Source organism: Microchirus variegatus (assembly GCF_963457635.1).
Source record: "Microchirus variegatus genome assembly, chromosome: 17".
Taxonomy (NCBI): domain Eukaryota; kingdom Metazoa; phylum Chordata; class Actinopteri; order Pleuronectiformes; family Soleidae; genus Microchirus; species Microchirus variegatus.
The window spans coordinates 6,588,751-6,615,810 of record NC_139818.1 but is presented as its reverse complement, the minus strand read 5'-3'; the positions used below and the strand labels follow the sequence as shown (position 1 = coordinate 6,615,810).

At 39.4% G+C, this 27,060-nt stretch overlaps 2 protein-coding genes across 4 annotated transcripts in view; one reads left to right on the top strand and one right to left on the bottom strand.

Annotated features, from left to right (window-relative positions):
• The window catches only part of LOC310939183 (myosin-binding protein C, fast-type-like), a 29,662-nt gene extending 13,270 nt beyond the window's left edge, over positions 1 to 16,392 (top strand). For all 3 annotated transcript variants that reach the window (XM_083903862.1, XM_083903861.1, XM_083903860.1), the window contains 22 exons: positions 9 to 68; positions 179 to 342; positions 1,517 to 1,649; positions 3,939 to 4,063; positions 4,163 to 4,268; positions 4,947 to 5,113; positions 5,303 to 5,468; positions 5,548 to 5,654; positions 5,749 to 5,778; positions 5,921 to 6,063; positions 8,453 to 8,612; positions 8,736 to 8,840; positions 8,932 to 9,120; positions 9,228 to 9,362; positions 10,766 to 10,933; positions 11,510 to 11,598; positions 12,012 to 12,207; positions 12,644 to 12,783; positions 14,536 to 14,695; positions 15,085 to 15,221; positions 15,374 to 15,560; positions 16,242 to 16,392. In XM_083903862.1, the coding sequence (XP_083759988.1) occupies positions 9 to 68; positions 179 to 342; positions 1,517 to 1,649; positions 3,939 to 4,063; positions 4,163 to 4,268; positions 4,947 to 5,113; positions 5,303 to 5,468; positions 5,548 to 5,654; positions 5,749 to 5,778; positions 5,921 to 6,063; positions 8,453 to 8,612; positions 8,736 to 8,840; positions 8,932 to 9,120; positions 9,228 to 9,362; positions 10,766 to 10,933; positions 11,510 to 11,598; positions 12,012 to 12,207; positions 12,644 to 12,783; positions 14,536 to 14,695; positions 15,085 to 15,221; positions 15,374 to 15,560; positions 16,242 to 16,270 (2,896 nt within the window). In that variant the 3' untranslated portion in view covers positions 16,271 to 16,392. The remainder of the gene's footprint in view (positions 1 to 8; positions 69 to 178; positions 343 to 1,516; positions 1,650 to 3,938; positions 4,064 to 4,162; positions 4,269 to 4,946; positions 5,114 to 5,302; positions 5,469 to 5,547; positions 5,655 to 5,748; positions 5,779 to 5,920; positions 6,064 to 8,452; positions 8,613 to 8,735; positions 8,841 to 8,931; positions 9,121 to 9,227; positions 9,363 to 10,765; positions 10,934 to 11,509; positions 11,599 to 12,011; positions 12,208 to 12,643; positions 12,784 to 14,535; positions 14,696 to 15,084; positions 15,222 to 15,373; positions 15,561 to 16,241) is intronic.
• A 126-nt stretch (positions 16,393 to 16,518) lies between these two features.
• Positions 16,519 to 25,777, bottom strand: LOC310939185 (testicular acid phosphatase homolog; the record flags this gene model as incomplete). Its single annotated transcript, XM_083903864.1, has 11 exons — positions 16,519 to 16,646; positions 16,779 to 16,960; positions 17,961 to 18,067; positions 18,163 to 18,245; positions 18,426 to 18,558; positions 19,583 to 19,678; positions 20,444 to 20,542; positions 21,221 to 21,376; positions 22,198 to 22,284; positions 24,666 to 24,761; positions 25,691 to 25,777. The coding sequence occupies 11 exons, from the start codon at positions 25,775 to 25,777 to the stop codon at positions 16,537 to 16,539; spliced, it is 1,236 nt and encodes a 411-aa protein (XP_083759990.1). The 3' UTR covers positions 16,519 to 16,536.
• Between the last annotated feature and the right edge of the window lie 1,283 nt (positions 25,778 to 27,060).

Here is a 27,060-nt window from a genome sequence, read left to right as displayed (position 1 = left end):
ATACTCAGGGATGGTGGAGAGGATGATGGTGATCTGGATTTCAGTGCACTGCTAAAAGCCGCGAAGAAGTAAGCGTCTTTTGTTGATTCGGTTTGATGATTATGAAGCACACCGTGTGACTGATACCATCATGTCTCAAGCTCTTGTCACAAACACATCACTTTTCCTTGACTGATAGGAAGAGACCAGGAAAAGAAGAACCAGAAATAGATGTGTGGGAATTGCTGAAGAGTGCCCATCCAAGCGAGTATGAAAAGATTGCCTTTAAGTATGGAATCACTGACCTGAGGGGCATGCTGAAGCGTCTGAAAAAGATGAATGTTCAGCCCAAGCATTGTGAGGGTAAGTTGGTTCACCATGGAGAGTCTAATTAGGCAGCTCCTGCCCATTACTGATGGAGCAACATTATAAATAACAGTCATATGATTCAAATTCAAATTTAAATTATAGACAATGCCTAGGGTTGGCTGCAGCTCAGTAGTGAATGGTCTGTATTGATATAGCACTTTTCTAGTCTCGATGACCACTCAAAGCTGCAGTATACTAGTTCACTCACACAATTATACAGTGCCAATTTAGGAATCAAACCCTTCCAATTGAAAGACAATTCCCTCTATCACTCAACCATAGTCACCCAGAGCGGTGAATCCTTCAAAGAGAAGGTCAGGTTCTAACCTTGGTTCCTCACTTCATTAAAGGTGAAGTAAGTAGTTTATAGTGACATCTAGAGGAGAGGCTGAAATTTACAACAACGAACTGCTTGTGTGAATGGGTGAATGGCAGAACTATAGTGTAAAGCACTTTTGAGTGGTCATTAAGATTAGAAAGTTTATCATACTGTCATACACCATTTACCATGTATGACAGATGTGCAATGGAATAAGTGTCTCATTTAGAGGCGCTTTATAAATCAAGTGTGTCTTTCTATGGGCGTGTTTTACTCAGTGGATGTGTGTGAGTAGGTGAATGCCAATAGATCAACATAACAAAAGTCAGAAAATACAGAAAGAGGCACAGAACATGACAATTTAACAATACCACTTCATGAAATACAATAAATGAAATACTCTTTGATATAGCCATTGATGTGACTGATAAAGTAGGTTGTTAACTTCTCAATGCTGTAAAGTGATAGTACAGAGCAGATAGATTACAATTGAAAAATAGTATATTGGCCCTCTGCTCTTTGTTAAGTAAAAGCTTGTGTCTTTTCTTTCTTTTTTTTTAATCACAACTCTTGCGGCAATTGAGAATGGTACAGGTTCTTGCCCCATCATTTTAAAAATTAACCATGCAAAACACAAAGAGATGATAAACTGTTCATTCATAAGAGAGCTTTCATTCAAACTGTGGGAAGACACAATGGATGGATGGAGTTTGTGTAAGGTGAGGGAAGGACAGCAGGGAGGAAAGCAGGCAAAGGGGAAAGAACATAAAACTTGACTTAGAGAATAACAAGAAATAGATGTTAATAAATGGATGAATTATATATTTCTCTCTTTGTTTGCCACCACAGCTTTCCTGAAGAGGCTGGATTCTTGCTACTCTGTGGAAAAGGGAAAGAAGATTGTCTTGCGGTGTGAAGTGATTGATCCTGACGTCCAAGTCACATGGTTGAAGAATGGCCAGGAGATCAAACCCTCAGCAAAGTACACACACTCACCCAAGAATATTTCACACAGGCTCATTTTAGTATCATTTTCCACCATGCTAAGCATCACAGAGGGTATTTGCTTAATTTGACAGTCGTGTTGGGTTGACCATCAGGCTAAGATGGACCTAACGTAGGGTGATTTAAAATATCAAGTTAAAATTATCTGTGCTGAAGGTCATACGCTGTTGCTGCCATCAACACATTTTATTTTTAACACAGTCATAAGAAGCCTCCAAGAGGATTTAAACATGTTGCACTGCCAAGACTTCTTGTGCTCCATGTAGAGCTATGCATATATTCTCCGGGGACAAAGAGTTGTTCCTCTTTATTTGGAAATGTGACACAAATAATTGTTCTTTTTTTGCCACCAAGTTTTTATTGGTTTATCCTTTTCCCCCTTATATTCATTATAGATGAGGTAACTTGTAAAACAGAAATAAACTAGAGCTGCAAGCTGCACTGAATCACCTCCCTCATGCATGGCCGTAACTTGAAAGAAGGTGCTGTTGTAATGCTAGGAAGAGGCCATTGATTGCATGTTTTCTTGGACTATTTTAACTGTAGACGTGTAGGAATAACCAATGGACGTTGATCAAAATGCTTCTATACATAATTGGGTTGACCTGCAACCAATGAGACCAGTGACGTATGGAGAGCAACGGAAAACGTGTCAACAAATGTGCATGTAGTTTTCTAGGAGCGATCCAGTAATGCCAGGGGGAACTCTGTGAAGTCACTTAAAATGGAAGCAACAGCTGAATGAAAAGACAGCTGCTCTTCAGGGGCAGCCATATTGGATGTATACAAAGGCCACCTCTAGCACGCCGTAGTTTGTGATGAGTTCCCTTTTTTTCTGAGATTCTGAAGTTGTCCAAAATGGCCTCCTTGCCAGATGTGTCTGCAGCATGAAATCAAACACATCGACTCCGCTGGGTCCATCCAGGCTAACATTTGTCTCCACACAGGGTGCAATTTGTCAAAAAACCAGAGGGGGGATGTATTTTTATTTTTATTTTTTTTTCTTACGTTATGTTGTCAGTGTGTCTTCTTTCCAAGACTAAGCTTCCAGCTATATTTTCATTCAGAATGCGTATTCGCAAATGGCTGAAAAAGCCAAAAAACTACACCTTTAGCGTCCCTGGAGCCTGGCAGCAGCAGAAGCAGAAGAACCGGAGAAGTACAGTGGCTGCCAAGTTTTCTGATTCCACACCCCCCGTACCAGGCTTTAGCTTTGATTTTTTTAGAGGGTATGTGGGCATTGCAATTATAGTATATTATTATATTATTATAGTGTGCCACTCATCTGGTGCAGACAGGCTGGCCTTTTTTTCCTGCGCACCGCCCCTGCGCCATTCGCCGCTCCTCCATCTCCAAGCGGGCTCTCCGTATCCAACACAGCCTGGATCATTTCTCTAGCTTTATCCCCACATCAAATAATGATCTTTATGAGGAGGATCGAGTACAGTCGCCATGAAGTGCAGGGGATCCGAGTAGATCTTAGTTTTGTGAATTAGTGGTGTGAAGTGAATGTCATGGGGAGTTCATAATCTGTGCTGTATGCAGTCAAGTTTTGCTTTTGCACAATGAGACTTTCCAACATTTAATAGGTGCTGTTACACCATGTACTCACATCTTGTTGGAACCGTTTTATTGGTGTTCCAAAATGATCTTGGACAGACTAAGCGGGCGTGTGCTGGCCGCAGATTTTTTTGCAAGCGCCAACCACATTTAGGTGGTTTTTGTTTAGGTGATAAAAGTCTTTCGAAAAAAAGTCTTTCGGCCACCAAATTTTCAGTGCATCCCTAAATATAACATCTTTATTGGCAAGAACAATATAACTGTAATAATGATGTATTTGATAGTGTGCCTGTTCTGTACTGAGCTGGTGCCAGGACTGCCAAACAGAATCATTCATAAACATATGCGCTGTCTGTCAGTATTGAACAGTAATACTACTCTGATTGACCCTGTTTGAAGATCGTTAGATTCTAAGAGTTTATGTACCATCACTTAAGTTGCATCCATCGCAACTTAACTGATGTTGGGATGGATGTCGATAGGCAGAAGTCCTTGTCCCCACCGGAGATAATTCATTTAGCAGAGATAGGGATAGGAAATCCAGAGGAAATCCCATCCCCCCTACAAATCGCACCCATCTGCACATACCTACAGTCATACTCACATTACAATACACTGTTTCATCAAATCATTTGGAGTGCAGCACTTCCAACTCTCTGTTTGCTTAACTATGGTTTGAATTTGACTGTGTTTCTTACTTATCAAGATATGTCATGGAAGCAATTGGCAACATCAGAACCCTTACCATCAATAAGACGACCCTGGCTGATGATGCTGCATATGAGTGTGTGGTTGGTGAAGACAAGTGTTTCACAGAGGTGTTTGTCAAAGGTGCTGTCTCTCTTTCTTTGAACTTCTTTGAACAGAAAAAAGACTTTTAACTTTATGGTGTTTTTTCCATTGATTTTGAACATTGTGCTGTCTATGCAGAGCCCCCTGTGACCATCACCAAGCTGATGGATGACTACCATGTGGTCGTGGGAGAGAGAGTGGAGTTTGAGATTGAGGTGTCAGAGGAGGGAGCCCATGTCATGTGGTAAGTAAATATCTGTCATGTTTCATCTCAAGAGCTAAGCATTTTAAAATGTTCACTTTAATTCACAAGTCAAATTTAAAATTTTTATCATGTGTATGTTTTACTGGATGAGATTTCCATACGTACCCCTACAGGTTTATAACACATCCTCACTCATAATTTTCACAACAAACAATTCACATTGTTTTGTGAACAACTGAACCATTTTAAATTTAAATTGTTGCCATATTTGTAATCTGGATCTGATGAAACTTAGTCTGATGGGGGTGTTCGATCATGTATAAACATACCAATGTTTTTTTATCAAGAAATTAGATTGTTGTTATCTGACATTTTGTGTACCTATATTTTTGAAATTGTGACTATTCAGATTATATAAATTATATAGCTTCTTATACTAAAATAAAACCGTGTCTGTGATTATCATAATATCCATCAAACTAAAAGTCCTACTACTTGATGAATTGCTTTGAATGCTAATAGTTCTATAATTCAACGCTCAAGTTTGTAAGATTTTGCTTGTTCTACTGTGATTTCTGTGTATTATGGGCATATGTCACCACAAACCATTATTCACTGTGCCTATGCACACACTACAAGTTTGAATAAAGATATTAGAAAAAGTAAGAGAATATCAGTTTGCAGGTACTCAAATACATTTTTTAATTTCATCTCCAGGTTCTTTGAGGATATAGAGCTTCACAAAGACATGGACTCCAAGTTTCGCTTTAAGAAAGATGGAATAAAGCACACGCTTATTATTCAGGAGGCTACACTCGATGACATTGGAATGTACCATGCCTGGACAAATGGAGGGCATACCAAAGGGGAGCTGGAGGTGGAAGGTACCATTCAAAACTATCATCTCATTCAGTTATAATTCTGGTGATAATAGAAGACAGATCACTGTGTGTGTCAAAGGTTCAACAACACCCTTTATAAACAAGCAACTTGTGACTGTTAATATTACCCTTCTCCCTTGACTGTTTCCTGCCTGTAACTGCTCCTCCTGTGGTTTCCAATGTGCCATTCAGAGAAGGAACTGGAGGTCTTGCAGGACATTGCTGATCTGACAGTGAAGGCGGCAGACCAGGCTGTGTTCAAGTGTGAAGTGTCTGATGAAAAGGTCACAGGAAAGTGGTTCAAAGATGGAGTGGAGGTCCTGCCAAGTGACCGTCACAAAATGAGTCACATTGGAAGGTACCATGATGTTTGTAAAAGTTCGGAAACAACATCTATTTATCGTATCTCATCATATTGTCGTTGGTGCTTGATTCAGGTTTCACAAGCTGGTTATTAATGATGTGAAGCCAGAAGATGCTGGAGACTACACATTTGTTCCTGATGGATATGCTCTGTCACTTTCTGCCAAACTCAACTTCTTGGGTATGAAAGAGAGAGTGATTACAAATGTGTTATTGCTGATGCATTAATAACCAGCATGCGGCATTATATTGTCCTTTTTCCCCTCTCATAACAGAAATCAAGATCGACTATGTGCCTAGACAAGGTCAGTACAGACTTAAGTCATTTTTATTTTACAAATTATTACAAACTTTTGAACAGTGTGTATAGTGCATAGGTTGTTGTAATAAATGCCCTTGCACATTCTCTATATTAATGTGTCTCTCTGTATGTTGTACATTAACCAGATCCTCCAAAGATTCACCTGGACACCACAGGAAACATGGTCTCGCAAAATACCATCATTGTGGTGGCGGGCAACAAGCTGCGTCTGGATGTGGAGATCACAGGAGAACCGGCGCCCACTGTTGTCTGGTCTAAAGGAGATCAGGTAAGAATGTGACAAGAATGCTGTTCAGTATATCAGATGATGATAACTGAAAAAAAACCATGTTGGTAATTAATAAACCTTTCTATCATGTTAGAAGCATTAACTAACAATTCATCTTTTAACTAAACATGTATTTATGTTGCTGAAGTTATGCATTCTTATTCAAGGTCTATCAGACTGCTGTTAATATCAGTAATAACTGTTAGGTGACTTAACTCGGCACGATTATTTTACTTTTCCATTAGTGATAGTACCTGGTACCAGGTACTTTTTTTGTACTTGCTCAGGCAAGGTTCCAAGCAAGCTGAGCCAATATTGTGAGATGTGTGATGTCATCAGACTGCCAGTCACTGATTGGTCATAGTGTCACAGGAAGAGACACAAGAATCAAACCAAACAATGCCGAGCTGTAGATCAGTTAAAACGACTAAACAATCCTGAAAACTTGCGTTAAAATACAACATTTAGCACGGAAATGTCTAAAATCTCTTCGTTTAACAGAGGAGTCTAGTGTATTATAGCCACAGCACTGCTGAAAGCCTGAGATCGTGATCAGGGAGCAGCATCGCACACCTTGCCATTGTATTTCAGTCCAGTGACTGTGCCAGATGGAATCTGTTGTCCGGTCATAGAGGAAATACTGAACAAATATTTTTCTAATTAACTGATTCTAATGATTCAGTACATCGACAGTAACTGCTTTACAAGTGACTAGTTTGTGTGTAAAGCAAAGTCGCGGCAGTTTCATGCAGCCGTGCTGTGATGATCCGTGTTGAGGAGGTACGATGTTGGATTGGAAACACAACCAAACTGTGTAGAGTCGAGTCCAGCTGAGCAGAGGCAGTACTATATAGTGGAAAAGTATTATTTATCATGCTTATTTTGTGAAGTCTTTACATGACTCACTTTAAGATAATGCTCAAGAAGAGCATTAATCAAGGTTAACAATGGTTAATTATTGCTTAATTCTACTTAGTATTGAAATAGCTTCTTCAGTAAACCCTTGAATAATCTATAATTAACTTAAAGGTGAAGTAAGTAGTTTATAGTGACATCTAGAGGAGAGGCTGAAATTTACAACAACGAACTGCTCCTCTGCTCACCCCCTCCCTTCCCTGAGCGCTACGGTATCCTAAGCCGGTCAAATGTCGTCCTCGTCGTCTTTCTCCGTGTCAACAGATGAGGTTCTAGTATTTATTCAGATGTATAAGTGTGTCTTTTGTATATCGGATTAGTACTGGCCTTAGACATGTAAGATAGCGAAATTAATTGATATATTTTGTTTCATACTGTGTTAGCGTTCTAATGGCTAATTGCGAGCTAGGTGCATGTTCACAGAAACTCTCACCGCAATTACTGGTAATGATAGTTATTTCACATAGCCGTTTCGAGATGGGGTTAGCAGGGAACGTATTTACATTTGCAGAGCCAAGATACGTCCGGTGCTGCTGAGGGCGAACAGACAACGAGAGGGAGGGGGAGAGGGCGAGGACGAGGGTCAGCTCTTCGTGGCCGCGGTAGAGCTGTTTATACCTCAGACTTCCTGCTCCGTCAGTGGAGGCGGGACTTCTGCTAAGTAAAGCGACGCTTGATTTGTTCTCTCGCGTTTGTCCTTACAGGCTGCAGTAGAAACATAGCGTCTCGCTGCTAACAGTGGCAATGCAACAGCGGCCCGTGACCATGTTATTTTACATGACTTTTTGAAACACTACGAAAATGAAACAAAAACTATTATACAGCGACTAGACAATGCAGGAGCACATAATATGTATGAAAAAGTGGATTTTGGGTCATATAAACCCATAAATACTACGCTGTGTCCCTTTAATTAACCTGAATAACATTACTGACATTACTAGATGTTTAGTTTAAACATTAACATTTGGTAACTGTTTACAACTGCTTACAAATGTTATTTAATGTACCCTTGTAGTAAAGTGTTACCTATATATATTCATGTTTAGCAACGCTACATGAACAATTCGAATTTGGTTTTTTTGTTGGTGTCTTTGTTCATAATATAATATAATAACTGTTATTATTGTTGTACTGAAGTATAATTATATACTGTTTTTATATTATTACATTATCACATTGGATTAATTATTACTGAGTATATTGCAATGATAATTTAATTACATTTTATATAACTGTATATTAGATTAGATTAGATTAGATCAGGGCAGGGTAGAGTAGAGTAGTTGTACAGAGACTAGCTGTGTTGGTGATACGTCACCAACACAGCTAGTCTTAGTGCTGGTGCTGGTTCCATCAACAGCACTGGAGCCTCTGTCAAATCACATGAGGGTAAAATAGTTTTGTACTCATGACTCAATCAATCAAATTTTGAGTCATGACAGCTTCATAAAGAAAATGTTCTGCTTGTTAGCAAATCACAGAGAGCGAAGGCCGCGTACGAGTGGAAACCACAAAAGAGATCAGCTCCTTTATCATTGAGGGGGCAGAGAGGGATGATGAGGGCAACTACACCATCATTGTCACCAACCCTGTGGGAGAGGACAAGGCTGTCCTGTTTGTGAAGATTGTGGGCAAGTGAAGGTTTTACTATACAATATCAACAGGCCTAAAGTAAACTTCAGAGTAACTACTGCCCTGGGATGATGATTGCACTTTTATGACATGGATTAAAAGTAATTGTGATCTTGTTTTAGACGTGCCTGATCCCCCTGAGAATATCAGATGCCAAACAGTGGGTGAAGATTGTGCTACCATTCTCTGGGACGTGCCCAAATTTGATGGTGGTGCACCAATCAAAGGTGGACTGGATTTTTTTTACTTCAATTTTAAATCTGAGAATTATTATTCTGGCCATCTTTATGCATTGTTACTGTATTCTCACAATACCAGGTTACCTCATGGAGAGGAAGAAGAAAGGCTCCTCCAGATGGACAAAGCTCAACTTTGATGTATATGAGTCCACTACATATGAGGCTAAGAGGATGATTGAAGGCATTTTCTATGAGATGAGGGTGTTCGCTGTCAACAGCATTGGTTTGTCTCAGCCGAGCCTCAACTCCAAACCCTTCATGCCTATTGGTAAATTCCACAAAGCCATATTTTTCCACTCTTTCTTAGCGTTTCCCTTTAGCTTCCTATGTTCCTATGTTCCACCAAATTACTGATACACTCTCTTTCTTTTACAGCCCCAACTAGCGAGCCAACACGCTTGACAGTACATGATGTGACGGACACCACATGCAGCCTGAAGTGGCTTGCCCCAGAGAAGATTGGAGCTGGAGGCCTGGATGGTTACATCATTGAATACTGCAAGGATGGAGGTGAGAATACCACATATTATGATTACAATATAATATATAAACAATATGATTTGATAAAATTCACCATTCAGGTCATCACACCAGTGTACTTCCTTTAATTAAAATATTTAGAATTGTTTTGGAAAATGTTTGATTGCTATTGGTTTTAGCCAACAAAGTGTAACTCCTACCCACTTTTTAGACATGACAAAATATCTGATGCATTTCAAAAAGTGTAAATCAATACATGAGCAAATTTGCCTAATATAAAATTGACTATTGACTATGGTATTGCCATTTCTGTTAGTTACAGACTGTAAACACCTAATATTTTGCTTATATCATCAAATAGGTAAACCAGACACTTTCAAGAGATATGTTTGATTAATTATATATTCAGTTTACGGATATTATTTAATGTACTGCACTGTCAATACTAAATGTGCACTAGAACGTGATTAGAATGTGCAACTAGTTTGTTCAGAAGGGTTAGACCATTTTCGAATGTAAATAAAAGCACTATTATAGCATTATACATACAGAATAATTACGTTTGTGCATGCACATAAATCCTCAAAATCTTTTTTAATGGGAGAATTTTCGGGTGAATCTCCACGTCAATCAAATCGCCCTAAAAGAGGCAGGACTATAAAACATGACTTGAATCTTAGGATTCTGATTGGACAATGACAGATAATATGTCTAGAACACTGATAATAACTTCTTTTACTGGCAGAGAAGGCTGAAAGGAATATTAGTACTTTGGATCTTTGGAATTTCTCTTTCTCCTCCTAGTTGGTAGGGCATCGCCCAAATCGTTCTTAAACACCGCCCGCCCCTGTTTATACATAAACTTTGTTTAACTAGAACAAGGAAACACAATAAGTATGTTATAATGCTATAATAGTGTATTTAATTACAGTGTGTATGTGTAATAAAAATGGTCTTTATCATTGAGAAAATAACACAACAGCCAGCTATTTGTCGACATACTTCCATACAATCCATTCTGCGTCGTCCTATAGAGAACAGTTGAAGCAAGTGGTTTTAATTTGTCATCCGTTATAAAGAGGTGATTCTGAACACACTAGTGACACGTTATACTACAACACAGTGTATATTTAGTACATATTTGGCAACATTTTAGAGGAAGCTGAGCTTCCCTTGCCGTCTTAGAGCAATCCCCATTGTTCATGGATACAATTGAAAATGTACTGTGTATGACTGATTTACTAGAAACAAACACAACAGAGGTGCTTTCCTACGTTACTAGGTACTAAGGTATATGAGGTTAACATGAGTTTCCAAGTTGGAAATCCAACTTTTAACTACAAATGGAATGCAGCATAAAAATAATAATATCACATAAAATAACACATTTACATTTGAAATCCCATGTGTCCTGATATGCTGTTTCCTATTAGACACTGAGTGGAAAGCGGCAAACCAGGAACCTTGTGAGAGACAGTGGTATGTGGTGCGTGACCTCCCCGTGGGAGAAAAGGTCAACTTCAGGGTGGTGGCAGTAAACATGGCTGGACGCAGTCCTCCCGCAACCCTGCAGCAGTCTGTCACCATCCGCGAGATTGTTGGTGAGTCACATGTTATTTTCCTCTTTTGAACATGGATTATAGTTGGTTTTAAATTATTCTAACTATTCAATGGATTGCCAGTACTACATAGGCTAGAACATTTTTAAGTCAATGAATCTCACAGTCTTTCTTAAAGCTGCAGTAGGCACGATCTCTAGAACAACTAGCTGTTGAGTCTCATCTGCAGGTTGTAACCTGCTAAAATTTCGGGGTTGTTGTTCTTTCCTCTGAGCTCCTCCCACCTGATGAGCACTGACAGACACACTGTCAAGTAGCAGATGACCCAAAGCAATTTCTCAAAATCTTTAAGGTGTTTTATTGCATTTATTTTTTCTCCGAAAAGCCATGTAAGCATTTTAGCTTAGTACAATAGTCAATAAGAACATGGTCTCTGCCCTGTGATTGGCCAGATTATAAGGCTGTAAACTGGTGCCAGGAAAAGCATACAAGTGTAGTTCTCTCTCAAATAACTCATTATTATATAATGTTACTTAGTAACACCAAACATATATTGTCTACCCCAGCTTCAATGAGATGTCTACAAATGTTTTAATATGTTGTCTGTATCTTCTGTAGAACATCCGAAGATCCGCCTTCCTCGTGAACTAAGAACAAAGTACATCAGAAAAGTTGGAGACAAGATCAACCTGACCATCCCCTTCCAGGTCAGAAAGGCAACATTAAATCATACTAAAAACATGGAATAACTGCAGAGAAAAGAAAAACTGGTAGCAGCAAAAATGTCCAAGGCTCTTATACCTTGCACATGTGATGTTATATGTTGTTCCAGTGTTTTAAAATGTTGTTAAGAACATGATTATTGACATGGGGATTTGGGGGCTGCTGCATGAGGATCTACAAAAAAGTTAGGAGTTGTTTTGAGCAGTAACTATCATAATATAAGATAATAGTATCTTTTTCATCTCACTTTAATTATTTTAAATTTAATCAAATTTAATTTTCTCTCAAACTGTGAATAGAAAATAAATGTATTCACCTATCACTGGTGAACACAGTTTTTTTTACCCTTCGGTCATTTTGAAGGAACACATGCAACATCAATGCTTCTGTCTAACAGGGTAAACCTCGCCCTGTTGCAACCTGGTACAAGGATGGTCAACCTGTTGACCCCAAGATGATCAATGTCCGTAACTCTAATGTGGACAGCATCCTCTTCATCCGCTCAGCAGAAAGAGAGCACTCTGGAAAATATGAGCTGGTTCTACAGATTGAGAACTTAGAAGACAGGGCCACCGTTGACATCAGGGTTGTTGGTAAGGCTGTCAGGACTTCACATTGCTTATTTCAGTAAGATTTATTTTTGATTAGTAAATGAGAAATGCTTGTTTTACAAGTGCTAAGTTAAACCATATCAAGTTCTTCTGCTTGTCCTCATACGAGAACCCTTTTTGGCTCCACGTAGAACCTTTTTTTTTTAAAAGTTCCACCTGGAACCCTTTTAGAGGGCTCCACCAAGAACCCTTTTAAAACCCTTTATTCAGGAAATGTGTTTTAAAGGGTTCTTTGGATCAAAATGGTTCTTACTGGAACCATTAGTGTTACCAAGAACCTGTGAAAAACCCTTTCTTCGGGAAAGGCTTTTTCAGAAGCAAATGGGTCCAGGTAGAACCTCAGCCCTTGTAGAAGGACCATTTTGGAACCCTTATTTCTAAGAGTGTATAAATGTACTCTGGTGTTTAATTGGAACAGAAAAGCCTGGACCTCCACGGAACGTGAAGGTGACAGATGTCTGGGGCTTTAATGCTGCACTGGAATGGGACACCCCAACGGATGATGGCAACTGTGAGATTACCGGATACACCATTCAAAAGGCAGACATGAAGACCAAGGTGAGAGAGGGAGAAGGGCTGAAGTGTTAAATGTTGATTCCCTCTGAAATATCTAGTTGGTGCCTGTGACTCATCAACACTGAGATGGTCTCTAGCCAGTGTTTGACCCTGAACACATGGTGAAGTTTCATTTGTTACTGGCACATGATCAACACTAAGGCCTAACTGAAAACATGGCTGCCATTAAGAACACAATTGTAACAGATGTGTGCCAATACAAATAGACTAATCTTATACACTATACATACATCAGTCTATGATATCGTAAGAATGTTTATCATTTTGTCTTACCATTTTTTCCAAAATTAAATTAAAGTTACATAGTCACATATTTTAGCTTGCAAAGCAGGAGCTGTAATAAGCCACAACTTCTTTCAGAATAATAAAACCTAAACTATATCAGTGCACTCATTGCCTACTGCTTTAATCTCCACATGAGGGTCGCGTGGGCTGGAGCCAATATAAGCTGACATAGGGAACAAGGCAAGATACACTGTGGACAAGACAGGGCAAACACACAGAGACAACCATTCACTCCCACATCCACACATAAAGTCACTTTGTCTGTCCGGTTAACCTAATCTGGATGTTCTGCTGAACAAGGATTTGAACTGGTTACCATCTTGCTGTGAGGCAATAATTCTAGCCACTAGGAAAGATGTCAAAAACAAGTTAGGGGTGATCAGAACACAGTTTTATGAGAAAGCAGGTGTTAATGTCATAGGTGCTGAAAGTAAGTGAAAGTGTAAAATTCTGACAGCTGAAAATTAGAGAGTTAGGCCTATGGTGTTGTCATTTATAGGATGTTGGCAATTAAAACCATAGAGGTATGGAAACATGTATAGTCACTGTGATTTAATAATTGGAATCTGGCCCTACTTTATTTAATGAAGTTTTGAACAATTTCATAGTACACGGTCATATTTTGCCCGGTGTGTGTATGCTGTGATCCATTATTATTGTCAGGCCGGGACTCGAAGCAGGACTCAGATGCAGAGAAGGTTCAGTTGAGTCTGTTATTTTTAGCCAAAGTTCCCCTGATCTGAGTCGTGTGCAGGGACTATGACAAGTTGAAACAAAAATCACTTCCTGGGAGGCAAACAAACAGCTATGAAAAGGTTGACAAACAAAAAACACTCCAACTGGAGGAAAACCTGGTAAGGAAATTAAACTGTACAAAAATCAAATTCACACCTAAAACAAATCATAACAGAAAACAAAAAGTCTGTGAAATTTAACTTCAGCTAAGGCAAAAAATTTAAGGTATCAAAACTACAAGCAAAAAATCACTCAACTCGAGGAACAAGGCTTACGTAGGAACAAATAATTGCTGTGTAGAGGCCGTGGGAGCAGGCTTGAGATATCAGGTCAACAGACGAAACACAGGACAAAGAAAACACAGACTACTTGAGCATGCAGGAAAATGAGGAACAGGTGGAAGCAGTTTGGCAATCAGGGCATCGGTGACACATGAAGGAAGAGCAAGTGCTCTGAAACGAGAGGAGAGTGAGTCTTTCAAAATAAAACAGGAAATGACGAGAAAAAACGAGACACTCCTCACCACAGTGTGACAATTATAATGGTTTCGTTTATTTAAAAAAAAAATGTGATACCTACATTTTTGCAACCTTACCTGGCAGCCATGTTGTCAGTGAGGCCAAACATCTCAAGCTGCTTCATGTGCCAATACCTCCACTATACTATGCAAAAGAAAATGTCATCATTTTACTCTCACTCTTTGTCTCTCTCTAGGAATGGTTCACCATTTATGAACATAACAAACGGACCCACTGCACAGCTTCGGACCTGATCATGGGCAATGAATACATGTTCCGTGTCTACAGTGAAAATATCTGTGGCCTGAGTGAGGAGCCACGCATGAGCAAAAACACGGCTACTATTGCCAAAACAGGTACTTCATTGTTCAATTCTTGTTACTTCATGTGAGTTGGGATTCAAGATGGCTGTCGCCATACAAACACTGATTATTTTATTATTAATAGATTAGATGCAGTATAAAGTGTAAACATAAAAGTACAATATTAGTTGTGTGTTTGTTTCACAGTAAATCACAGTAAATTTATATCTGGACATGTTACTACGCCGTCTGTGTGTGCCAAATACTGTGAAAAGGTTTTTATCGACTGGTATTGCTCACAATGGCTCTGTTTGAGCTCTGATATTTTGAGTTCTGATTTAAATGGAACAAACCAAGTAAAACATTTTTAGCATTGGAAAACTATTCTGCTCTGATTTATCACTGTTGACTACGTTAACCTGCCCTCCCACTTTTCCTCATAGGCCTGGTACACAAACAAAACCCATACAAGGAGAAAGAAATGAGCTACATGCCCAAGTTTACTCAGCCCTTATTGGACAGATCTGTTGTGGCTGGTTACAGCACTGCCATCAGCTGCTCTGTCAAAGGCTCCCCCAAGGTAAACCAGCTAACGCCTGAAGATGACTATGACCTGGGTGAATGACGACCTTCACAGACAGACAGTCACAAAAATACAAGAAAGGGAAATTATATCTAAAAAAGTAATTGTTTTTCTGTTAAATTGTTCTTTATTTTTTTTTCATATCTTAGCCTAAGATTATCTGGATGAAGAACAGAATGATCATTGGCGAAGATCCCAAATACTTGATGCAGAACAACCAAGGAGTGCTGACCCTCAACATTCGTAAGCCAAGCACCTTTGATGGAGGCAAATACTCCTGCATGGCTGTCAATGATCTGGGCAAGGATGAAGTGGAGTGTAAGCTGGACGTCCGAGGTAAGAACACAGGCAAAGGTTGGGAAGGAATGGAAGGTTGGCTTGGTGTAATTTGTTGAATTACACCAAGACTGGTGCTGATATTAATATGAATTATTAATTATTATATATAATATTAATTAATAATACGTTCACATGTGACCCAACGCATGTTCATATCAACCAATTGAATTGTAATGATCACATGCTAACAAATGTTCCAACTGAAAATAACCATCAGTCATTACAAAAACATCCCTCAGCACTAAATTTTACAAATGAATTGTAATGTAAATGCATCTTTTTGGAAGCCTGACATGGACTCAAGTGTAGTGAAAAAAATACAGTTTGGAATTAAATGAGAATTCAAAATACGGGTGAGGTTTACATGAATACATGTATAATCTAGTATACATACATAAACATATACATATATATATATATATATATATATATACACATATATATATATGTATATATATATATACATATATATATATATATATATATATACATATATATACACTATATTTACATCCTCTGGAGGAGGTCAGCAAGACACCAACCTCCCATTTACTTTGCATTGAAATGTAGCATATGCACATTTTTGGTCATCCATTGTTTTGTCAATGAGGATTATGCCCTTGTACATTTTCCCTTATTTCAACAGCACACTCATCATCTGTCATGTTTTTTCCACAGTTTTCACAGAACAACAGGACAAGAAGTGAGAAGCCGAACAGCAAAGAATGTGAAATGAACAAAACAGTGGAATAACAGTGAATGTCACTATGTAGAGTTCACACTGTCAATAATGAATCTAATAAAATGTAGCAATGCCTGACATTAACAATTGTTTATTTTGAAGACATTTTATTTCTACATTTAATAATTTTCATAAATATTGATTGAACATGCAACCCATACACACACACAACCAAACACAAGCACGCTGCTTCTAAAGCTGAGCACGAACTGTATTTTTGGCACATTTATTTTACACCTCCCTGGAGTAGTGTGCTCTCCTCCTGTGGATTGCAACTCCTATGCTGAACAACAGCGCCACTGCCAGCAGACCCACAGCCACTGCAAGAGCTGTTAGGACACCTGTACGAGATGACAATCCTACATAAGTATATGTACATATGATGACAGAATAACATTAGTGCCTCACACCAGGTCCCAAAGTCGATACACATTAAGGATTCCTAAATAGGTTGGAAACAAAATCCTGATCACCTGTGCCTGACCATTTTACCCTGAACCCACAGTCAGCCTCCCAGTCCTGTGGCACCACATCCCGCACCAGCTCATTGAACAAGGACAGCGGGCAGGGGCTCACACCTTTACATCCTGGCAAATTATTGTTGTAGGCTTCCCTCCAGGAGTCATTGCGGTAGTAAAGCTCCAGAGAATAGGATCTGTGGATGTGTAAGGATGAATACAATGAGTGGATGCAAATGTGGGGATTCTTGTTGAGAAAGACTAAAGATCAAATTGTCTACAAATCCAATAAAACAAAACAAAAAACAATACAAATATGGATATAACAACCTTAATATGGATAGAAAAATAGAACATATCTCTAGAGGTCTGACTATATCAACATTGCAGACAATGGAAAATTGCTGTCCTATGACACCTTTTTGGCATTTGTGCTGAGCTGAGAAGTTCAGAGAAATGTGTTGGTGCAGTTTAACAGTTCAATGCAGTCACTACAAGTACTATTACTTAAGTAATAAAACAACATAGGCTAACTTCCCATCTGATATTGTTCTGTTTGGATAAATTGTTGGCGCTTGTACACAACAGTTACTAATAATGAACCCAAGTGATTTATTCAATTCACATGACAAGCTCATTTGAATGCTCCTCACTCATATATGCTGAAATCTCAAGATGTCTTGTTTATGACACTCCATGTGATTATTTCTTGTAAACAGCAACAGCAAGAAAAGAGCTGCATGGTTGTTGCACAAATCCTCCAACTCTGTTTTTTATTCCTCTCCTCCTTGACTCATATAATTTGATGCAAACATAATATTACACAGTTGTGGTCTGTTTTCCTGTGTATCCATTTTGGTCTGGCATGCTGGTGGTCAGTTTAGTTCTGGCCAGGACATTTCATACTTCACGGGAAAGTGCAGCACTCCTGGGAACCACTCATAGGGAATAAAAACATTTCTGTATTAAGCATGCCCACTTCAAATTTCTGGCCAATCACACAATAGTTGATGGGTTCCAACTAAAAAAAATGTTTCTCCCCCGATGATGTGTCAAGAACAAGCTGCAAGAACTCCCAAACAAGGGACATAATGACGTCATTCTTTCTCCCAGCCCTGGGAGAGAGAACAAATTTCTCTGTTTCTTGCGGAGTATGTACAGGCCTTAACCCAACAGAAGAGTGACGATAATCATTACCCATCATACTCCTGGTAGAACTCAAAGAGCTGGCAGGCAGCGTAAGGTGGAAGAAGACCATTGTAGACGTCCAGTGCTGCCTGGAGGGTGATGAGTGTAGAGTCATGCTGGAATGAGTAATAAAATTCACTGCGGTAAGGAGCTGAGAAAGACAGTGTGTGAAGCAATAGATTATACATGTGTGTCCCAATACTGAGCTTACAGCTGAGTACATGATGAACTTGAGAGGGCTGCCTTGCTCTACAATCATAGAGAAATTCCCCAGGATGGCGCTCAGTAGGACTCCTGGTCAATTAAAAACAGCACAGGTGAAATTCTCCACAATCCTGTCAACCTCACTGAGCATTTTGTTAGAGCAATGTGCTAAAACTGACCCAACGTTTGACAGTGTCTTAGATATAAGCAAAACCTCAGCCAGCAGTCACAACATTAAATATACAGAGGGTTTGTCACAACAGTTCTTACCTCCCGAGAGCCTGGCCTTCTCTTTCCTCTTATGACTGACAATGCCGTACATGACCTCAAAGGAGGCTATTCCCTTCAAGGTGTCCAGAACATCTTGGGTGGCCCAGTGTGGGAGTGTCAAGTTATGCCTCCTCTGCACAAAACAAAATTTAAATCAGCACACATCATGCTAATAATCCCATTACGCAACATATGAATCACAACAGCCTGTATGTCATCGTTTCTAGTTTCCCATCTATTTTTAGCTGTGGTCTGAAGAGAACAGATGCCCATTTTACAAGTGTTAATAAGTGTATTCAACCTGTCCTAGAATCCACATAATGCTTCAATTATCCGTCCAATATGTTGTCCTTTTCATGTCTGACTAGGTGTATAAAAATGAGGTTTCCACATTCTCACTGCCTCCCCATCCCTCTGTTCATGTGCTAGAGAAAGCTCTTTTCTTTCATACATTTTTGTGTGGCTGTTGATAATACTGCAGGTCTCAATTTTGAATCAAAAAAAAAGATTTTTGAATAGTAACCCACAAAATCGTATCGAAATTGTGATTTTCTGAAAGTTTCATTCCTCTACTGGTTATGTTGTACCAGTCATTCCCAAAGACTGAAGGTTCTTTTTTTTTTTACATTTATGTGTAAATGTTTTAATACCATAAATAAAATGAAGCCGCTTCATTTATCAAACACATTATCGCTTGAAAACGGCTGGTTTACCTGTTAATAATATTAGCTGTGGCTAACAGAACTGGTAGTAAAGATAATATGAAACTTTATCTTAGGCACACATTTGTTCTTATCACAGTGTATATTCTGAACTGGGTCACAGTTGGTTGTCTTCTTTAAAAAGTGAGTCCCCATATAACAACAATTAACCCCGAAATTAGTTAAAAGATCTAGCCACTGGGGTGTTTAAGTGTACTCCTGGTGCTGGTCCCAAGCCTGAGTAAATGTAGAGGGTTGCATCAGGTATGGCATTGAGTGTAAAATGACTGACAAGTCCACATGGTGACCTTGTTCAGGGACAGCCAAAAGTAAAAGTGATTTGTCTTTGACCCTCTCATTTGTGCAAATACCTAAAGCTTTCATAAGCAAACAGAATACAGCTGGTACACAAACGTGATGGTGTAAATGTATGTAGTTCAGCGAGGCTGTGTATACCTGACATGTAAGTGTGTCATAGACCCGCCAGATTTTTTTACCAATCAGTTTAGAGACGGGGTAGCCTGTGTGGTTGGAGAGTCTCTGCACAAAGACCTGAGTGTTGGAGAAAACATAATGAAATTATCATTTTAAAGAGGTGTATCAATGTATTTATTGTTGTTTTTGCAGGTGCAAAACATATTGAACTGCATAATTTCATATAGAATAAAATTGTTTACTGCTTTGGTGACTGTTGCCCGTTTACACTTTGGTCAGAGACAATGATTAATTCCACCATTGTGTTTCTTTGCAAATGTGCAGGTACTGTGCCTCCAGCAGAGGGTGGTAACAATCACTCCAAAAGACTATATCCTGATCTCAAAGCACACCTTCACAGGCAGCACATGGGGCTCTGTTTAATTAAAACAGTTTAATTGTAATTCTTAATCTAATTCAATCTAACTGTTAATTAGTGTCTGAGAATGTGAGAGAAATTGCACTGTGCAGCTTTTTGTAGGCTCTGGAGTCACCATGCCTGAGAAAATTACTGAGAGGACATGATGTCTACAGCATAACAAACACATCCACTGAAGGTGCCGAGAACACTGGCAGCAGCAACTGTAAGTCTATACTGTATTTAACTGTTTCATGCACACATTTCGTGTCTGTTGAACTGAGGCATTCATTTGCAGAAAAGATGTAGCTGAGGTGAGGAAAAGTATTATTCACAGCACCTTTGATAACATAATCCTGAAACTACAAACAGACAAGATTTCAGTAGTTAACAGACACATGAATCATGGGGAAGTTTGACACAAACAGTGCTGCAACGTCACTGAGTGGCTCAGTGGTTACAGTACAGTGTGTCTGTGGTCTTACCTGGTGAGTCCTCAGAAACCTCTGGTACAGCTCACTATTAAAGGTGTCTGTCATCAACGCTCTGAACTTAGGACAGTCTTTGCCTGGAGACTTCAACAGCTTGAGTGAGTAAAAAGAAAAACTCAAAGCAGCATGGCAAATAGTTTACTGCGGGTACTGCAGCTCTTCTGGGCACAATTATATGTTCGTTTCACACTTAAAAATAGTATTTCAATGTACTGACTTCACATCTGAGGTGAATGCAGGTGGAACTGTGCTGCTCTGAAGAGAGACTCAAAAACGCTTGAATAGGTTACTGTTTATCTGTTTAAACTAAAAAAAATAATAACAATAGTGCAGCAGAGGGCATTTGGCCTTGGATCCACTTTGAATGCCCCTTTGGCCCATCAAAAACAACAACAACAAAAAACAGTGATGTTATGTTGTATTGCTGTGAAAATGGAGGACAGAAATAAAAATATCCTCCTGAGTGAACAGTCACAACATCTAAAAATTCACAGTTGTACACCATAAAAGCACCATAGAACACAACATTTTTGACCTGACTCCTTCCTCCCACAGTCCAAAAACATGCAGAACTGGACACTCCAAATTGAATGTGAACGTGAGAGTGACTGTTTAGTTTGCCTCTGTATGTTGGCTCTGTGACGGACTGGGGACCTGCCCAGGGTGTTCCCCCGCCTTTTGCCTTATGTCAGCTGGGATTGGTTTAATCCCCCCTGTGACCCTAACCTGGAGGATAATGCCGTAGAAAGTCAGTGAGAGTGAGCAGCCCACCTTGTCCTGAGCCTTGGGGACAGTGTGCACTGGAATAGGCCGCCAGAGCAACTGGGGCACGATGGGTGGTGGCCGTCTGGTTGGGGGAAACAATCCAGCGAGACAGGCCTGAGCGCTCATCAGAGTACGGTCATAGTCGGTGCTCCGCACATACAACTGTTTTGGGTGTTGAGGGAACATGGTATTAGAACACATCTATGTGTTAAGATTACATGGAATTTGCAAGCTCATAACTGCAAAATACACAAGGGTTATGATTAGTGCATCATGACTGAGCTGTAGTTATCACAAGTTAACTGAGGATTTCCCTGAGCAGGAGGGGGAGGGGGTCAGGAAAGGTCCACATAGATGAGAGGGAGGGGGAAAACATCCATCATGCTGTTATCTCTTCTGACATCAGGCTTTGCTCATCTATATCTATCTGTCATCCTGTGTCAGGTTATTGTACACATTAAATCATGCTGATAAGGTAGAAGGTCCACGTGATGCCAAGAAGGCTTAATTTCTTTCTGCTTTTGTCAAATGAAAACAGCAATGGCATCACAAGTTGATTGAGACTTGAGCTACAAATTGGCAATGACGTGTACTGAGGAGCGTCATTATTTTCATGGTAATTGCATGTTATTTAAGAGAGAGAACTGAAAAGGGGGCGGGGCAAGGAAGAGAGAGCAAGTAAAAGAGGAAAGGAAAATATTGAGTGAAAAAGGGGAAGAAAAGTAAGAGAAACCATATCTAAGTAATGACTGTCTGCTGCAGCCCAGAGGCGTGACAGTTACCAACATGCATTTTGCACATGCACACTACTGTCTGCATTTTACAGCATATTACTATGCATTGACATTGTTATCACCAACATGAGTCATGCTCTTTAACCTATAGTGATGACAGACATTAGTGGCCACACATGAGCTCAGTGAGGGCAAACATGATGAAAACAGCATTAGGCGACAGTAAATTCAGCGCACTGTATTTATCACCTCTTTGTTGTTGTAGTCCTCACTGAGAAAGTTTCCATATCGCCTCCTCAGAAACCTTCCCAGCTCAAACTGTTGTTTCATGCCCAGCTGAAAGGAAAAGTGCCATTAGACTGTGGCAGATTTAGGCCCTATCCACACAGAAATGGAACACAAAACGTAAATGATCGTAAATGGTTTCAAACCGGAGAGGACACTGTATTTTTTGGAACAACTATATATTACAATATATACAATCACAGAAGCAGAGACAGACTGAAGAAAGCCAGGGTGATTAAAGAAAGAAAATCATCAATACCGTACCATTGGTTGTCTACATGAAAACGCAAGGGTAGAGTTTTGAGATTTTCTCACTCTTGGACCAAATATACAACTTCAGGGATCCCAAGATACCATTTTTCGTGTGGATAAAATACAGCAAAAAAAAACTTTAGCAGATTCACCTAGACACATTTCCGTGTGGACAGGCCCTTAGGGTCACGTAAAAGACATGCATTTTAATGTTCTAGGTCTGGTTTTTTGAAGAGCAATTGTATGAAGTACTCACACATAATCAATGCCCACTGCAACAGAGGCTCGCTCACTGAAAACATGGCTGCCAGCAGAGTATCAAGGCAAAACTGATTTTATTAAGTGAACCAAAGTGTCAGTAATATGTTTGCCACTTCATGGTGCATTGAACCACCTTTTTGAATGAAAACTAATGTTTGGAAACCACACAGTCTCCTGCCCCAAATTCCAGACTTTATGATAAAACTCACCTCTGAGCTTTTTAAGAAGAGCAACTGAGGCTCAACAGCTCTGATTTGGGTTCGTCTTTACATCATGTTATGCATGCAACATGACGCTGGGCTGTGATTGGCTGCAACATGAGTCACTCACACTGATCTTCACGCTGCTCTGGGCTGGACAGGTGAGAAAAGCTCACATTAATGGAACTGACCTGACAAAGTGTATCGACACAATGTTGACTGAGAAAATCATAACTTCCAGTTTCTTTACCAGAAAGTGCCAAACCGGTGTGTTCAACGTGCAATGACTGCATTTCTGTGCTAAAAGAGTGCAATAACTTAAAGAGGCACTACATCATCAATCAAATCAAAATCATGGCTTGTTTTGTGCCAGTTTTGCAGAGGGCAGGGAGGAGTGGGGGAGGAACGTCCAGGCAAGGATGTAGGTTTGGCTACAAGACTGGTGAGGACTCTTAAGGTTTGGCACTAAAACACCTGTAACCCTGTAATTATCAACAAGCCTATTATCATTTTGCTCATGTAAGTAACATTTTATATAAAATGTATTTCTTATTTTAAATAGTTTTAGGCTGGACTGGTAACCTAATCATTGTGCTACACCAGTTTATGTCCCAGTACTTCACCACCCCACAGGCCAGTGCAAGACAAGTTGACATAGGTAAAATGTATGGATGGATTAAAGCGGAAGAAGTTCCAATTAACGCTGTTTAGTGTGTATCTGCATCATTACCTTGTTTATGAAGCCCTGAAGTTTTGAAACAACAACAGTCATTGCTGAGAACGCTGTGTTTTATTGTGATCTCGGGCTCAGCGAGATCTCTGAAAATCCCGTTTTAGTTACGAAAACATCGGTTCTCTAGTCCGGGCACATCCGGTTGCGTACATTGAACCGCAGAAGAAGAATAATGTCCGTTGTGGAGGTGTTTCACGAGCGTCAGTGTCTTCTGACTCTGGGTCTGACTCCGGGTCAAAGTCATAAAAGGGACTGCGGTGGGGAGTCGTGAAGAAGCTATTTTTAAACACTGTTAAAAGAATGTTTTGATAATGAGGAGCAGTGCATCCACCATTCCACAGGGGGGAGCTGCGCTTCTGAGAGCAGGTGTGCTGAATATGTCACTACCGGGTTGAGAGATTATAGTTTCAAGTCTCGCGGCTGGGTAACAGCGTCAGAAAAGCGGATTTATATCGGCTCGTTTACAGAAACTAGGAGGTTTTTGACCATAAAAACAAGTTAATGTATGTAAGTAGACCTCCATAACTAACATATATGTGCAACAGGACCACTCTATGTGAGCTTTAAACAGATTAAACACAAAACAGCTAAAAGCTTGTCATATTTTGTGGTTTTGTTAACCAAATCTTGCACCTTAACCATTATACAGAAATATGGTTCTGGCTCATTAGGACGAGGCTTTGGTGTCTTTGAGGTCGAGTGGTTTGTAAAAAGTCAGTGTTTATACAGAAAAGGTCCAAAAAAGTAACAAAAAATTAGCACACACACACACACATGTTCGCACATCTATCCTTTTCAAAAACTCTGCATCAACTTCCAGTCATTTGCACAGCCGAAACAATGCCTTATCCCTGTCCTAATTTCTGAGGAGCTTATAGTGTCTCATTAGGACCAGTTTAGGACCTTGTCAGGACTACTGGTCCAGACAAGGTCAGTAATTATGCCTGAAAGAGTAACAAATAGAAGAACACACACACACACAGTACCTCGGTCAAATGTCCAAACCCCTGAGCCCACACTCCCTCTCCATGAGGATCTCTGGGATATGACTCAATGGGCGATCGATCACCATGTCGGAACACCTTCAGATTTAAAACACATTAGACTGATGTCATTGTGTTGAACATGTAAGTGCTTTTAAAATGTTAAAGTTGTTGGGAAAAAAATATTTAGAATCAAATAAAGCAAAATTCTAAAAAGGCACCACAGGTACAATCAGCTACTAGATCCTAATAGTAATAGTAACTGTCAGGAATTTAATTTCAAACCTACACTCTTAGAAATAAAAGTGGTACGTTGAATCATATAAGGTTTTTCGGCTTGTCCTCATAGGTAAACCCTTTTTGGTTCCAGGTAGAACCTTTTATAAATGTTCCACCTGGAACCATAGTGTTACCAAGTACCCCTTTAAAACCCTTCATTCAGGAAAGGGGTTTTAAAGGGTTTTCTGGATCAAAATGGCTCTTACTGGAACCATTAGTGTTACCAAGAATCCTGGAAAAACAAATGGTTCCAGGTATCTCAGCCCTTGTAGAAGAACACTTTTCGAACCCTTATTTCTAAGAGTGTACACTCATAAACAGACATCTTAGAATACACATCAGTATTAAATGACAAACATACAGTATAAGTAAAGAGAAAAGGTATCTGAAAAGCTGAAAATGACTGTTTTCACATGTGATTGTCACGTGAAACCCTCAATCATTGTCATCATTTAGTCGTTGAACTACAGTGTAAAAGAAATTATGCCAAGCTGTGGTGTCTAGGACAGATATGTTTGACACTGCAGGAGTTGAGACCCTAAGGCTGCCTTTAAGTGACAAGGTAATCCTTTGTTCACATAAACATGGGAAAATACACTGTGATCAGCAGCAATGTTCAGCACAATCACCACACGGTGTGATCGAAAGTAGCTTATACAAATACGATCACATTGAACAAACATTGTGTATGAGAACAACAATGGTTGTATTATTAATGTTACATATAGAAAGAAATTAGGGAAACTTACGGCGACAACGAACTTCAGCACCCGACACTCAGAGCAGACACAACAGAGAAGGAACAAGACGAGCAAACTTTCCTGGAACTTCCACATCTTTTTAAGCGGTTGTTCCTCTGGTGAAGGGAAGGAAGCCATTTCAAGAATGATAATGTGATGTATGATGTTACCAAGTTTGTGTCAAAACTTGTCTTTTAGAGCAGTGTTTACCAATCTATGAATAAAGAGATCATATTTAAAAAAAAAAAAGAACTATTACTACCCATGTTTACAACATAAACCGTTAACCAGAGCAATTTGAAAAATATATATTTCTCACGTTTAACTCCTATTTCTGCAACACATTTTAAAGAGCATTCATTTATTTATGCATTATTTAATCAATCTTAAGTAAATGGTGAGAAGCAGTTCGAGTGACATGTGGGTCCTGACCCAGTGTCTGGAAATGATTTTATAATGATATTTTAAAATAATAAAAATGTCTGTTGCTGATGCTGTCGAATAATTTTACAGGAAAAATAAAATATTGTATTGTATATATGTATCGTGCCAGATGGCAGCATACATTATTTCAGTGCACTTTCCGTCGTAAGTTCAGTGTTGTGTCTCATAAATATAAATAAACATGTGTACTTACCCCAGGATACTTGTTCTTATTTAATGTTTTAGCAGATTGCTGTGCATTCAAAATCTCCACTCATAGCCACACTCATGTTAAGTTAATGCTCCAGTGAAGAGGCTGAGCTTTTATAGCCCTCCTGTCTGACCTCGTCTCTCTCTCTCTCCCCAGGGATATCTGGGAACTGGATTTCAAATCACTCACTCCTTGCTGTGCAGTGACATGACAGCACACCCTGGCAATGCATACTTGAGTCGTGTTTTACACCTGAGGATAATATAATCCACATTCAAAGCCACAGCCTCTGTAAATATCCTGAAGCATTGAGAATGACAATATTATGTCAAAGAAAATGCTTAGGTTAAGACACGCCCAACTGGCTTCTCACAACTGTATACAAACATATACTCACTTGCACACTGGCCAAGGGCAACAAACACTCATTATAACTTGCTATGTCATCTGTTGTGGGTTTAACTCAGAAATGACAGTGCCTGTAGTGTTTTCCCTGACTAGACACACATGTAACTATCTGTTGGGATCAAGGCAGCTTTATGGGACACAATGGGATTAGTGAGTGTGAAGATTTAGCATTAGCATCATATTTGATATACTCCAGATAGGATCTATTGTACAGTCAGTGTAATATGTCTCTTCTATGTTTATTAGAATTACACATTAATAAAAGTTGCATATTTGAACTTAATGTTCAAAGAATATAATATATTATAATATAATACACAACACTGCTTATATAAAT